At 38.8% G+C, this 13,500-nt stretch overlaps 1 protein-coding gene across 1 annotated transcript in view; it reads right to left on the bottom strand.

The window, feature by feature from the left end:
* Window positions 1-13,239, bottom strand: part of USP12 (ubiquitin specific peptidase 12) — a 38,958-nt gene extending 25,719 nt beyond the window's left edge. The window contains exons 1-2 of the mRNA XM_082053639.1: window positions 12,933-13,239; window positions 321-401 (exon numbers count right to left, since the gene is read on the bottom strand). Coding sequence (XP_081909765.1) covers window positions 321-401; window positions 12,933-12,980 — 129 coding nt within the window. The 5' untranslated portion in view covers window positions 12,981-13,239. The remainder of the gene's footprint in view (window positions 1-320; window positions 402-12,932) is intronic.
* Window positions 13,240-13,500: the final 261 nt, after the last annotated feature.

Here is a 13,500-nt window from a genome sequence, read left to right as displayed (position 1 = left end):
AAGCTACATACTTTAAGAAGTTACATACTTTAAACAGTTTTCTTAAAGATTTATACATTTTAATAGTAAGAAAGTGATTTTAAAAATACCCTACAATTAATAAAAGGAAATAAAGGACTAAATACACAGTCTACTTTCAGCAATTATTTCAGTAGCATATTTCAACAAGTACATTGAATATTGAAACACATTTCAACAGATGTGTATATTCAATGACTATTATCTTTCAGTGTTTTAATTATGCATTCAGTCACAGCTTTGTAATTGAACAAAATCACTCACAGAATTTCAAAGCAATGAAGTTGTGGACTGAAACTTACATTAACCAAACCAAAATAGTGCTCATTGACTGGAAATTGTTCCGGACCAATCTCTTTCTCCAAAGCTGAGGCATTGGCGCCCTAGAAAATCAAAAGCAATAAAATATTACTGTTGCAACTACATACACAGTGAATTTAACTCGGTGAGAAAAAAGAAAAAAAAAAAAATTTGGCAAGGATAACTGACTTGTCTCTAAAAACTCTAAAATAAGTAACTACAGCCATGGGTGGCAGCTCATACATGTCACAAGCATCTAAAACACAGTTGCAACTGTGAAGTCTGGCCACAGCAAATACCTGGGGCAATGAGCTGTTTTTCACAAATAAGCAATATTTTATATCATTTGCACTGAAATGCAGTAATGATTTTAACATTTGTATGTCAATCTTGATTCTTACATTTGCATACTGTCCAGTAACTCAGTCAAATATTTTTACCTCCCAACACTTGCTTGATTTATTTTGATTTACCTACAGGAAAAACAAAACCAAACCACACCTTGGTCACAACTACAGACCTTGCTAACACCAAACCAGTATCTTCAGATCTCAATCAGTGAGACTTAAGGTTTACTAAACTCACTTACACTGAAGCTGTTTCTAGTCATCAGGGAGGAAAACAAAAATAAATGAAAGACTAAATATTGAAAACAGATTAAACCCTTCCTATCTGTACCCTGAAAGGGGGGAGAAAGTGGAGTTTGTGACCCACCTCAACAATCATACATGGCAAATGAACCAAACTTGTTTAGGTAGTCTATTGCTTAATGCAAAGACAAGCTGGTAGGCGGGATAATATTAGCAATGAATGTGGAAAAATCAGTCCTTTGAGATCAATTCACACTCTCAGGTTGTTTAGATTGTCCATTAAATCATTTTACGCAGGTCTTAAAGCAGACAGCAAGTCTTCTGTGCCATAACTTAATATTTACATACTTATAATAAGGAACCTAACACTCTTCCACCACCAGAAAATTATTTCAACATAATCCATAATACCTTAGAGATACACATTTCCCAGTACATCATTTTCAAAAACATCTCAAAGTTCTATCATTTTCATGTATTATTATGCAATTATACTGTTTTGATGTACTGTATTTATTATTTTCAGAGTGATCTTCTTTAATAACAATTGCATTAATATAGTAATGCAAAGCAGGCGATACCAGATCAAATGATAAGCTCCGCTTAACAAGTGTAATTCTCATACTGTGTAGCACATTTCAGAAAAATTTTTTAAAATGCAGATTATTCATAGGAAGCAAAGAAACCGGTCTGTCTTTCTTACACTGATAATACAAAATGTTCAAAGTGCTTTGGTAAATACCTTCAATTTTGTAATATTAAAAGACAGCACAGTACAGCTAGTGTTGGCGTGCATTATAAATGCTGCAGCCTTTGTCCAACAAATCTGTTGAGTCTGATCCTCAAAAAGAAGTGAGAGAAGACAACTTTGGTTACTCTGTGGTTCCAGCCAATGACTGTTGACAGAACTGGTGAAATAGCCACCAAGTTTCAAAGGAAGAGAGGTTTTTTATTTAGATACAGAAAAACCGCTACTATGGAAAATTCAGAGAACAAAAAACCCCAACTTGCTTTCTATTAGCTCTTACGCTGACTGCTTTTAGAGAAAAGCAAATGTATCTGTCCCTAAATCCCTTTTGCTGGATACAACACCACTGAGATATATATATATATCTATATATATACACACACACATATATGTATACATCCACTATTAAACTAATAACACAAGCACAACACATTCCAGTCTAAAGTCAGGTGTAACTGAACCTAAACTAGCACATAGTATACAGCAAAGAATCTTAAAAACAGATGTGACTCCTTCCCAACAACTTTTTTCCTTATGCAAAAGACGTAGCAAATAGCTCTGGACATTACAACAATAAAATTAAATCAAAATCACAAACTGCACTAAAAACAGCACACAGGATTTCACAGATTAATTACAGACATAGGGAAGTGGGATAGAAAGAAAATTAGGACTGTATCAAAATGTATAAAATTAAAATGAAACTATTATGTGGTATCTGTCATGCCATGATTGTGGCACTGCAGAACTTAGCGCAGTTACACAATCTAGTTTAGTAGTTCTGAAACTGGAAACACATGGTCAAAGGCCCATTAGGAGGTAACAACTTTGATTAGAATAGAGCAAAAGATAGGACAACTCCACACTTGAGTACAGATCTGCTCCATTCACAACACAGCCCCAGCTGTTTATTCATCAGTCATATCCCTTGCAATTATCCAGTATGATAAAGCTTCTCCTTTACTGGGGATTTGACTGTAGGGCTTACTACTTTAGAAGCTGTTCTCAGATAGTGATGATGGTGGTACAGAAAAGGGATATAAAGCTCATTTAAGAAAAAAGCAATCCACAAATTCTGAATGTTTAGTTTTGCAGCATTATTGAAATACATCCACAAATTCTGGCAAAGTGGACATTATTTACAAATAAACTAGGAAAAAAAAAAGGAACTGTGGAGGCTTTGTTAAAATCTCTACTTCTTTAAATAATAAATAAATTCAAGAGCAGGCTTTTAGGAAATTCCTTCTCTTTCCACAGCTAGGGTGGAGTAGCTGCTTTGTTCTATCTTTGGAAGGAAGAATATTATGGTATAAACTTTGATGTTTCTATTTTGTACAGACCTGAATACTCTACTTAGTTTTCTAGCACAATAAATATCCTGACTTGGCAATAAAAAGACGCATTAAGATACCCCAGCATTGTTATAGTTTTCTGATTATTCAAGGCTGTTTCACTCGAGGCATATAGTTTCACATGATTTCAAAGCATAGCATTGCCTATGTTTGAATGCTGTTGTTTATGACTGTTTTCTTACTACAAACCAGCATAAATGTTTTACACCAATATAAAACCCATCAAGCTACTTAGGCTTCCCTCTACAGTTCTCTTTTTGTCTGTCATAAAGGATGTTATTCCTCCTCCCAAAATATCGTTTATACGGTGCACAATGTGTTGGTTGCATGGAATGAAAACACAGTATGCAGCAGTGGCTTGAAAGAGTATGCTAAAATGTGTGTTCACATCTGACCCATAAAAGCTCCTTTTAAAGCTAGCTATCCCTCACTACAAAATGTTTGCCATTCAACATTACAGTACACATTATCAGTCCCAGTTGACTCTACAATTATGCAAATACAGACGCAAAGGGGAAGCACTGTGACACCACCAACTATTATGGTATCTTCTGATCTTTCAGACCAGGAGCCAGCAGAGCTTTAAGGCAGAAGTGGAGTCTATCTCTTTTCATCAGCAGAGATGGACTTACTGGGCTTGGGAACCAGACTTCAGAGATTTCAGTCTATGATCTATGCTGCAGAGTATAGAATTTTTTCCCTTGCCACTTAACTGGGATGTGGGAAGATTCCAAAACAAACCTCACTTTTTTGGGGCATTCTGCACGAACCATACAATAGGTGCCCGGTCCCCACACAGGAACTTGCCTTTGACATTGTGCAGAGGACAGAAAGGAACATCATCACCTTCAGTCAGCACACCCACCTTCAGTTTCCCTACCCTTCTGAGCAGTAGTACACAAGGTCATCATCCAGCAGTGGGAAGGAACAGAGGTACAACAGAAATACCAAAAAAGCTAATATTGCAATAGTACCAGCAGTTAATAGTTTTTGCATCATATCAGTATAAAACTTATACATCAACAAGCACTGCCTTACATTACATGCCTTCCAGCACAGAGATAATTCGGCAGGCACATAGAAGACATACTTGTCATAGTTAAGGCAATGCAGCTTTGTAAAGTGGAAAGTTCAGCAACTAAGGTGTGTATACAAGAACACAATATGAAATCAAGATTTGCATAACATTTACTTGTTATTGAAAATGATCCTGGAAACAATGTTAAGATATCAATTCTTATAAAATAGTGTTCTCACACATAATGAAAAGCTGAACTACTACTATACACTTCATTCTGTGTTTAACTTCAAACTGATATGAGATAAATCATGAGTAATCTTAGTTTCACCATGTTCAAATCAGTTTATTATCTCCTCCACCAAGTTAGAAAAAAAAAAGCTGTATTATTTGATTAATCGAAGATCCCCTTAGATGCTTAATGAAGGAATAAGAATACTTGTTTACCATGGAAGGCCTTTAAATAAGTTTTTCAACCTTTATTTTCAAAAGAGCTCAAGGTTTCTATAAATTAACACATTTAATATTAACCAAATTAGTGTTTTATTTCAGTTTAGTGGAATCAAAACCCAGAAAACACAGTGCGAGAGGGAAGTGTAGTAGCTTTTAATTAAATACAGTTGTATTTTCCTGATTTTCAAGTTTTACAAAAAAACTCTGACATTGTACCTTTCAATGGAAAAGGGAAAAAATATAAAATGCAGACATATGAAAGGGGTTTTTGTTTGTTTGTTTGTTTAGTTTTTCATTTGCTAAAACAATAATATCATTTGCTATTTCTGCTTTTATTACTGCCTTTTCTCGCTACCTCAGAGAACACACTAGTGTGGTGCTACATGTCAAACTAGTACTCCTGAGACACACTAACAGCTAACATATGGATAAACTAATTAGAGCCAATATGTGAAGCAAATCAGTTGGTGCTTATGATCTGACATAGACACTTTGGGTTTCAGAGGTGTTTTGCCATCTTAGTTCTAGGCTGTCTCTGAGCCTGAACACCAAGGTGCAGCTAACATTACTTGATTTAGTTTCCTCCAAAAGGAATCTAATTTGTGCACTCCAAGACCACTCCAAGATGCAACCCAAACTATGGTCAATTGGGATGCCTGGGAGAATCACTTCAGAATTGTACACGCCTTACCTGAAGTAAAACGCTAAGATAAATGCACTCAGCACTTGCCTAAAGAAAAAAAGAAAAAAAGAAGAGCCACCCTCTATTAAAAATACTGTCTAAAAACATGTCAGCAAGCAGGAAAACAATTGAAGTTTTAAAGTGTTCTACCTTGTTGTTATCATCCAGCCTAAATAGGAGGCATTTTCCTTACAAAGACTTGATTCATAACCAGCCTACCATGCTTTGAAGATTACACTGGTGTTATTGGGGTGGGGTAAGAGGGTTTGATCTATCCTTTTCTAGAATAAATATCAGTTGATAACTTGGTGGGTCATCTTTTCAGTAGTTTGCTATAACAGGTTTATCCTCTAGTTTTATTGAGTTGCAAATTTCCCAAGTAAAACAAAAAATTTCACCTTTAAAATAAATTTCTTATCTCAAAACTCACACTTGTCAAAATTCTGAAGATCCATTTCATCCTTCACACATGCACTATGCTATATCCTTTCCTACAATGTGATCCACCTCCCTCAAGAAGCAAGGAACAACAAAGATAAAGGTGACTCACATAACCAAACTATGTTGCATAGGAATATGTAAGCCATTTTTTTTTTTTTTATTTAGCTTGGCTATAGGTAAGTTAAGAACAATAAAAAACCCCCATGAAACAGAACTTTTATTCTTCCTAGAGACAGAAGGGCATTACAAGTAAAAAGGAAACTCAGTAACCAGGAATAGCAATGTTTTCCTGAACAAGAAAAAAATCATTACAAGTGTAAAATTAATTTAACTGTTTATAAATTGCAAAAATAACTCTCAGTATAGAAGCACTCGTTTACTAGTGCTTTCACCTTTTTTTTGCCATGTATTAGAAGACTCTTCCTTGTCAGTGCCACTAGTGAAGGTATACAGCATTTCATAGTCTACACTAACTAATGCACTGTGACTGAAGGAATTTTCTCTTAAAGAAGAAATATATACTGCTACTCTTCCAGTTATGTTTTATCAGAATATGTGAATTCCTACATTTCCATGTATTTATATGAAGCAGGATTAAGAGCAAACAGAATAGCTACATTAAATTAGTTTGTATCTACTACTAGAACTGCCAGCCAAAATGCAACACATTCCTTTTGATACTGTGTCTAGCCCAGGAAGCAGAAGTGAAATACACTGAGTGGGATTCAGTAATCCTTGTGCTTCATTTATTTGCAAAAAAAACATGACGTAGTAATGCACAACTTGATAATCTATGAAATATTTTGATCGTTTAAGTTAATATTTTAATATACTTAGAAATAGTGATATTTTCTAATTAGTTAAAGACATAGTCCTGTATATTCTAGTCATGTGCGAAGACAAAAGGGTTTTTTTAATTGAGTATAAAGTAAACCCATCTCTGCCTGGGCAAGGAAAATGATAGCAGAGCACAAAATTACCTCCTCTTCACACTTGGAATGTCTACCACACGCATCTTTTTGAGCCCCACTGAGCACACACAACGTATCTTCCTTCACAGTAACCAGATACAGTCATACTTCCTTCTGTTTTGAATACTGAAGTCAAAGATCAGTTACTCTCACACACAAAGCTAAGACTTGGAGAATTAGGGCTCTGGGCTTGGCTCTTTTGTGGAATGGATCTTCAGAACATGAAAAGATGTTACGAAGCTTCTATAATTCTTCCCCAATTGCTGCCAGACTTAATCTAACCTACTGCCCCCAATTCAGAATGAAATCATAGTGATAAAAATTAAAATACTGACAAGTTAAGTCGTATTTGTACTGTATAATTCCAGAAAATTCCTGAGGTAACACTGTTTATGGTATCAGGCGCCTTTGCTTCAGTTTCTTCTGATCAGATTGGATTTTCAATAGCATCCATGCAACATATCTTATAATGACACCTATTAAGTGGAGTCCCAAAAGATCAAAGCTATTACCTTCAAAGACTTTTAGTTAAAGTTGGAATTACTCTAGCAGACAAGATAGGAAGTTTGCAAGATGTATTTAACAGGGGACCTGATGGTGACCTTGGAAATATTTCACTACCTAAAAAGTACAGACAGTTATAAGACTTACATTCATCTTCTAGAACAATTAGACTTATCTAATCACCCAAAATGCAGAAGGGGAGGGAAAAAAAAAAAAAAAAAAGAGAGAACATATTTGCTCAACTATTTCTGTTGATAAACTGCACACTGTGGTATGTTTCACATGCTTTTTTAACCCACATAATTCCTGTTTCATAAAAACAAATATGTTGCTTTTGTAATTTCACATTTTCATGGAATTATAAAAAGAATTTGAGTTTATAAAAACTTGTAAAAATGTTTTTCAGTTTGGCCTACTTGTGTTAATACAGCATTCTGGTTTTACAATACAAAAAATCTAGATTTTTTTTTCAACTGAAAGATCAGATAGACTTTATTGAAATAAATAATTTCTTAAAAGCATTTCAGTTTAGCAAACTCCCTAAGGTAGGAAAACAAAAGTTATCCCATATAGGGCTTTTATACACCTCTTTCCTTCAAGAAATTTGAAAGAGGAAAGTAGACAAAACAAATTAATGGAGAGACATAATTTTACCACATTTTTACAGAATAATTCCTAGAAGTTTTAATGCAAATTTGTTGCTTCAGTAGTTTAAAAAGGAAATACAGACTATACAAATGACCAACCTAAATATTCAAGCTTTGTCTAGTAATAGAATCAGTTATTCTCACTGACACAGCTAAAAATTCTGTCAGCAAGACTAGAGTCCAAGTTTGTATTTCATTGTTTCTTTGTGCTTAGAACTTGCAAGATGAATATATGCATGCATACAGGTAAACAGAAAAAGGAACATTTATATATAAATGTAGGAGTAGTTACATTTATACAGTCCTACAATTACATTCGGCCCTTTGAGGGCAACCGCGAGACTGATGTGGCCCCCGGCGAAAATAAGTTTGACACCCCTCATTTATATAATTGAAATCATCCAACTAAGTCATATGTCAACCAAATAATTCTCTGTGCTGGCAGAAATATTGCTTTACAGCTACACAACTTCATTTTTTTTTCTTCGTGTCTCATATTTGATTTTTAAAATATTAATTTAGAGTCAAATTCACATTTTGATGCAAATTTTTAAACAAATTTGCACATTACACCTAGGTACCTACACCTACAAAAAAGATTATGACAAGTAACATGGCTAGAGTCTTAGTGGCATATTTATAATGAAATATTATCCTGATAAAAATGCTAACAGATAGGTGAACCTCCTTACTGTGGTTTAAGTTCTTACCCCAACTGCCTAGCAAATACTCCAAAATTCAATGTGCTTGCAACAGAATCACCACAAGAGAACATGTGCCTGAACACTCCAGACCACTGATCAAGGTGGATTCAGGTCACGATGCCAGAATGAAATGTGGTGGCTGAGACATAGCACATGTTCCTTCTTGCCAGCCCTGCTACATAAGCCAGTCAGACAGCTGCATCAAGCAATATCATAACACCGATATTTCCTCTGTGTTACTTTAGTCCTGTCCTCTGCTTTCTTCTCTATCACCTCCTCACTTTGAAGCTATGTTTTTCCACAACTTTTCTTTCCCTGCTGTAACTCTCAGTTCTCACTTCTTACAGCATGAGTCTTCTGTATCCTTTCCTGTGTAATCTGGTAACCTGATCATAAGTTACCGTTTAAGTATTATAATTTGCACTTCAGAGGAGACTGCACTTGGAAGGAAGAGGAGTGAGTACATCATAGCCATCTCTGGCTGACTGCAAACTCTGGCAAACATCAATTTACATTAAGTGCAGATTTCACAATCAGGTTTGAAAACCCTATTGTAAACAAATAATTCCTTATGGAGTAATGAAATCTATATATGTATATCTATCTCACAGTTAATTATAAAATTTTCCTGCAATTAAGTGTTTTTGTAAAGCCTCTCTTCTATAACATCTGAGGCAGGAGCACCACAGCCTTCCCTCAGCTGGGTGCTCCCAGGGTCTGTTTCCTCTAAACTGCCTTTTTTTTCCCTGACACGCTTATATGAATTTAAGTACCACCAACACCTCTTCACCTTTGACAAATGTAACTGAAATGGGCAAAAGGGTACTGGTGACAGTACACTTAGACAGGAGACTGGCAGGAAAAGCCATTCAGTATGATCCCACAAGTTTTACTCCTTTCAAAAACAAGACAAATGTCTGGATTGTTAAAATATGTACAAATTTCTCATCTCACAGAACACATCATACAATCCACATCCAGCTATGAACTATGTATTCGAAGTCAGTGTTGGGGGCTGAATTGATCACTGAAAACATGAGTGACACTGGCCCTGTATATAAAATGTTAAATTGCCAGATAGAGGAGGGAACATGTAGACAAATACCTGAACCATGAAAAGATTTTCATGTATAGTACTACAGCTTCTAGATTAGCATAGTTTTTAAATTGCATTAGACTTTTTCAGGTTGTGCTAACATAACCACTTTCTACAAGAAACACTGAAAAACAACTACTACTACCATTACAACTTCCTTCTGTATCTCTGAGACTGACGCCTTTGTACCTTTTTTGTAGCTTTTAAGCTACAAAGAAAATTCTCTTTTCTTCAGCTACTGTAAGACTTGATACCCTTCAACTGCTGGCAAGTGTTTGCTGGATTCTAAAGAACAGAACTGAAAGTACTAGATTCAATCTCTGTTTTATGGTGAGCATAGCTTGGGGCACATCTTCATTCCAGTTAGCATGGATTACTTTACCACTTCTCAGCCATGCATAAAAACTCCATATAATTCAGTCAGGTGAGACTTTAACTGCAGTTTAATGCATGGATGAGGGTAAAACACCAAGTTCCACTTTTACTGTGAAGACATTAAAAAAAGAAAAAAACAAAACAAAACACACAAACAAAACAACAAAAAACCCACACACACTTTTAACCTCATCCATTTTGCAACAAGAACAGTGGGTAAACCACTCTAGGGCAACGGTATTTTCCAGTGCTTTCCCACAATCTCCATCTATGTAATTAAGACTTACTACAGCACAAGGAACCACAGGAGTGGTGATTTAGAGCAAAGAAGTCCAAGGAAGCTCAAAGGGGATATGACACTAGGAGACAATACTACAGGATGAGCTCTGCCACCACTGGTATGAACACCAGAGTACAGATCAATGAACCAATAAAGCACAGAAAAGAACCAACCCTTTGTAGACTGAACGTGCTCCTGTAAGATCATCTGAAAATGCACCATAGTTAAAAAAAAAAAATACTGGATATCAGTCTTCACTGTACCCACAAAACCTGCCAGTACTGTAAAACATAACATATTGCTTTCTAATATTCAGAGCTTGAACAAGAAGGATAAAACACATAAAACAGAATTGAGTCAGTAGAAGTGAAACTTGAATTTGGACATATAAAAGGAAGTAATGTAACGCAGGACTGCGATGGAAGAGGTTCTTCAACATAGCTCCAGACTGTTCTGTTACAGATTATAAGTGTACATGCATGTCAGGTTTCTGTGGGGACAAGAAGTCTCTTGAAAAAAATTACCTGTTACTGGTTTTGTACTAAGCAAACACATGAAGAGAAGTAACAGCCTGAGAGCTTTAGTAAAAAGCATGGGGAAAGGCAAGAAAAACTTCTAAGAATTTTTAGGAAGGTGTCTGGCAGTTCATCAAACAGTGGGTTGACACAAAGAAGAACTGCCAGGAAAAAAAATTATTCTTCAGCATTATATTCCTTTCTGGTTTTGCTAAATATATGCTTAAACATGAATATATGATTCTTGTTAAAATTAAAAAGATCTGCCTAACCACAACCACATAGTTCTAAACAACTCTACAGTAAATACCAAGTGCTTCTTTATACTATCTTTACTGAAATATTTTAAAGCATCATCTATTGCATCTATCTATTAAGTACTGAAAAAACTTTTACAGCAGGTGTCCTGTGCTAGCTGTCCCACCCTACAGCACATTTAAAGCTCATGAATCAGAAAAGCACAGGAAAAATCTTATGCCTGCAGTTTATCCGTCTCAGTTCACAGGATTATGATTGGAAAGATAATACCTAATTGCCATCAGAATGACACTTTAGCTAATCGTAAGAAGATTTTTAGTTGAAAAAAATGTTTTGGGGTTGACCTAAATGTCAGTGACATAACGTCATTTCTAATAATCATACTTACAGAACACTCTTAAACTAGCTGATTGACCTGTCCAGAACTACAACTTCTCTGCTGTTCAGAAGCAGAAAAGTGAGGGCCTATACTGGACCTAAATCAAAAGGTCAGCACTTAATTTATGATGGCAGAAAAGCCAGTGGTCAGCTGTGGGTGAAAAGACATTAGCTAGAATTGCAATAAAATGAGGTTGTCCTAGCTCAACCACACTGACTCCTCAACAGTCTAACCTAAAATCTAACTACTTCAGAGAAGAATAACTCCTGTGGTAAATGGTATCTGACCTACAACATCTGGCTGTATGAAGATCTTGGTATACAGATCATGAATTCAAGAAGCCAGACTTTCCAAGTCCAAACAACAAGATGTGGTCTCCCATTTCACCAAAAATATTACTCCAGCTGATCGACAACTATCTGAGCAATCTCACCCCATGGGCTTACAGTTATTCATTCAAAATTCTCATGAGCCACCTCTGAAATGTCTGTTTGATATGTCAAAGCCTCTTGGCAGCAAGACTTATGAAAACCATAAATCAATTTCCAATAATATAAAATGTAAGCATTTCCCACTGTTTGACGTCACAAGGCATTATAATCCCAATTCATCAAGTTAACAAACTAGATGACAGAGTGCATTTTGTCCCTTAATCATCTCTTCCCTTCCCCTGTGGAAACAGGTTTGGGAACAAGAACTTTCATTTGGGTATAGAAAATATAGAAAAGAGCACAAATGCAGTATCTTCAGCTATGGACCATCAACACATCTCTTCCATGACAAGTAATAACTTCTACTGACTAAGGGATATTTCCTTCCTTAAATCCAGTATTCCTCCAACAGTGAATCTACTGAGCTCCTCACTGCTCTTTAAAAAACACCAAGAGAGCTTTATCACATATGTGTATCTGCTCATAACTCTAATTTATCAAGACAGAGAGTCATGAAAAAGCAATCACTGGAAGCAGCCTGCTATCAGGACCCAGATCGATGCAAACAAGTGGAATCACACGCCAGTGCGTGGAGCACGCTGGGCCGAGCCGCGGAATGCTAATTAACTAACTAACTAACCCTTTTGCGGGTAACTAGGGGAGCACCCTTCTGCTGACAGGCAAGGCAGTTACAGCCCCATCACGCGAGTAAAGTGTCCGGAAAGCTGGGGACGATTACGAAGAGTTTCGGTAGAAGGAGAGCGTTTCTAGAAACCCTGCCCTAAAACCACACTTGGCAATAAGCAACCCCGGACGGGACGCGATGTCCCGCAGCTCTCCTTCTCAGCTTTCGGCACGCTTTGGGGAAAAGCTGTGCTCAAACCCCACGCACATCCACCCCGCTCATAGCCAGGATACAGCTCGCCCCGAGCCCAAACCAACACCACCAGCGGCTGCATCACGGCTGAGTCTCCCAAAGCCGATTAACCCCGCTCGGCTCCCGAACCCCACCCACGGCAGCGCTCCCGAGCCCGGGACGCCGCCGCACCACCCACCGCCGGCCGCTGCGCAAACCCGGCCTCCCGCGCAGTCCGCCCCTTCCACCGCCCCGCGTCCCCACCCCCGGGGAGCCGGCAGGGCAGGGGAGGGCCGCCCCGGCCCCTCACTCACCATGGTACAGATGGAGGCGATTTTGGAGACTGTCATTAGGATTTCCATCCGTCCAGCGCCATCTTCCGCCCAATCACAGCGCCGAGCCGAGCGGAGCCGGGCTGGGCCGGGCGGCAGTACGGGGAAGCGAATGCAGCCGAGGGGCGAAGCGCTCGCCGCCCCGCCAGCGCCCGCCGCGGAGTGCACGCAGCCCCGGCAGCGCCAACGGCCCCAACGGCCGGGCGCGCGGCTCACAGCCGCCCCCACAGAACCTCACTCCCCCTCGCCCCGCGCGCGGCCAGCACCGCACGAGCCCGCACCGCCCCTCCCGGCCCGGCCCGGCCCCGCCTCCCGCCGGGCCCTAGCGCCGCCGGGTCACCGGCCGGCTCCCCGCCCGCCCCTCAGCCTCGGCGCCGCCTCACGCCCCGCTCCCGCGCCCCGCCCACCGGCCAGCTCCGATCCGGACCCAGCCCCGGCCGGCGGGCGCCGCCGAACAGACATGCGCGGCGCGGAGGGGGCGGGGCGGTGGCGCGCGCAGGGCCGTTTGAAAAGGCGGGGGCGGTGGGTGCGGGGCCTGGTGTGAGGGCGG

Source organism: Streptopelia decaocto (genome assembly GCF_964273445.1).
Source record: "Streptopelia decaocto genome assembly, chromosome: 1".
Lineage (NCBI taxonomy): Eukaryota > Metazoa > Chordata > Aves > Columbiformes > Columbidae > Streptopelia > Streptopelia decaocto.
The sequence above is the reverse complement of the archived record's forward strand: the minus strand, read 5'-3'. Positions and strand labels throughout refer to the sequence as shown.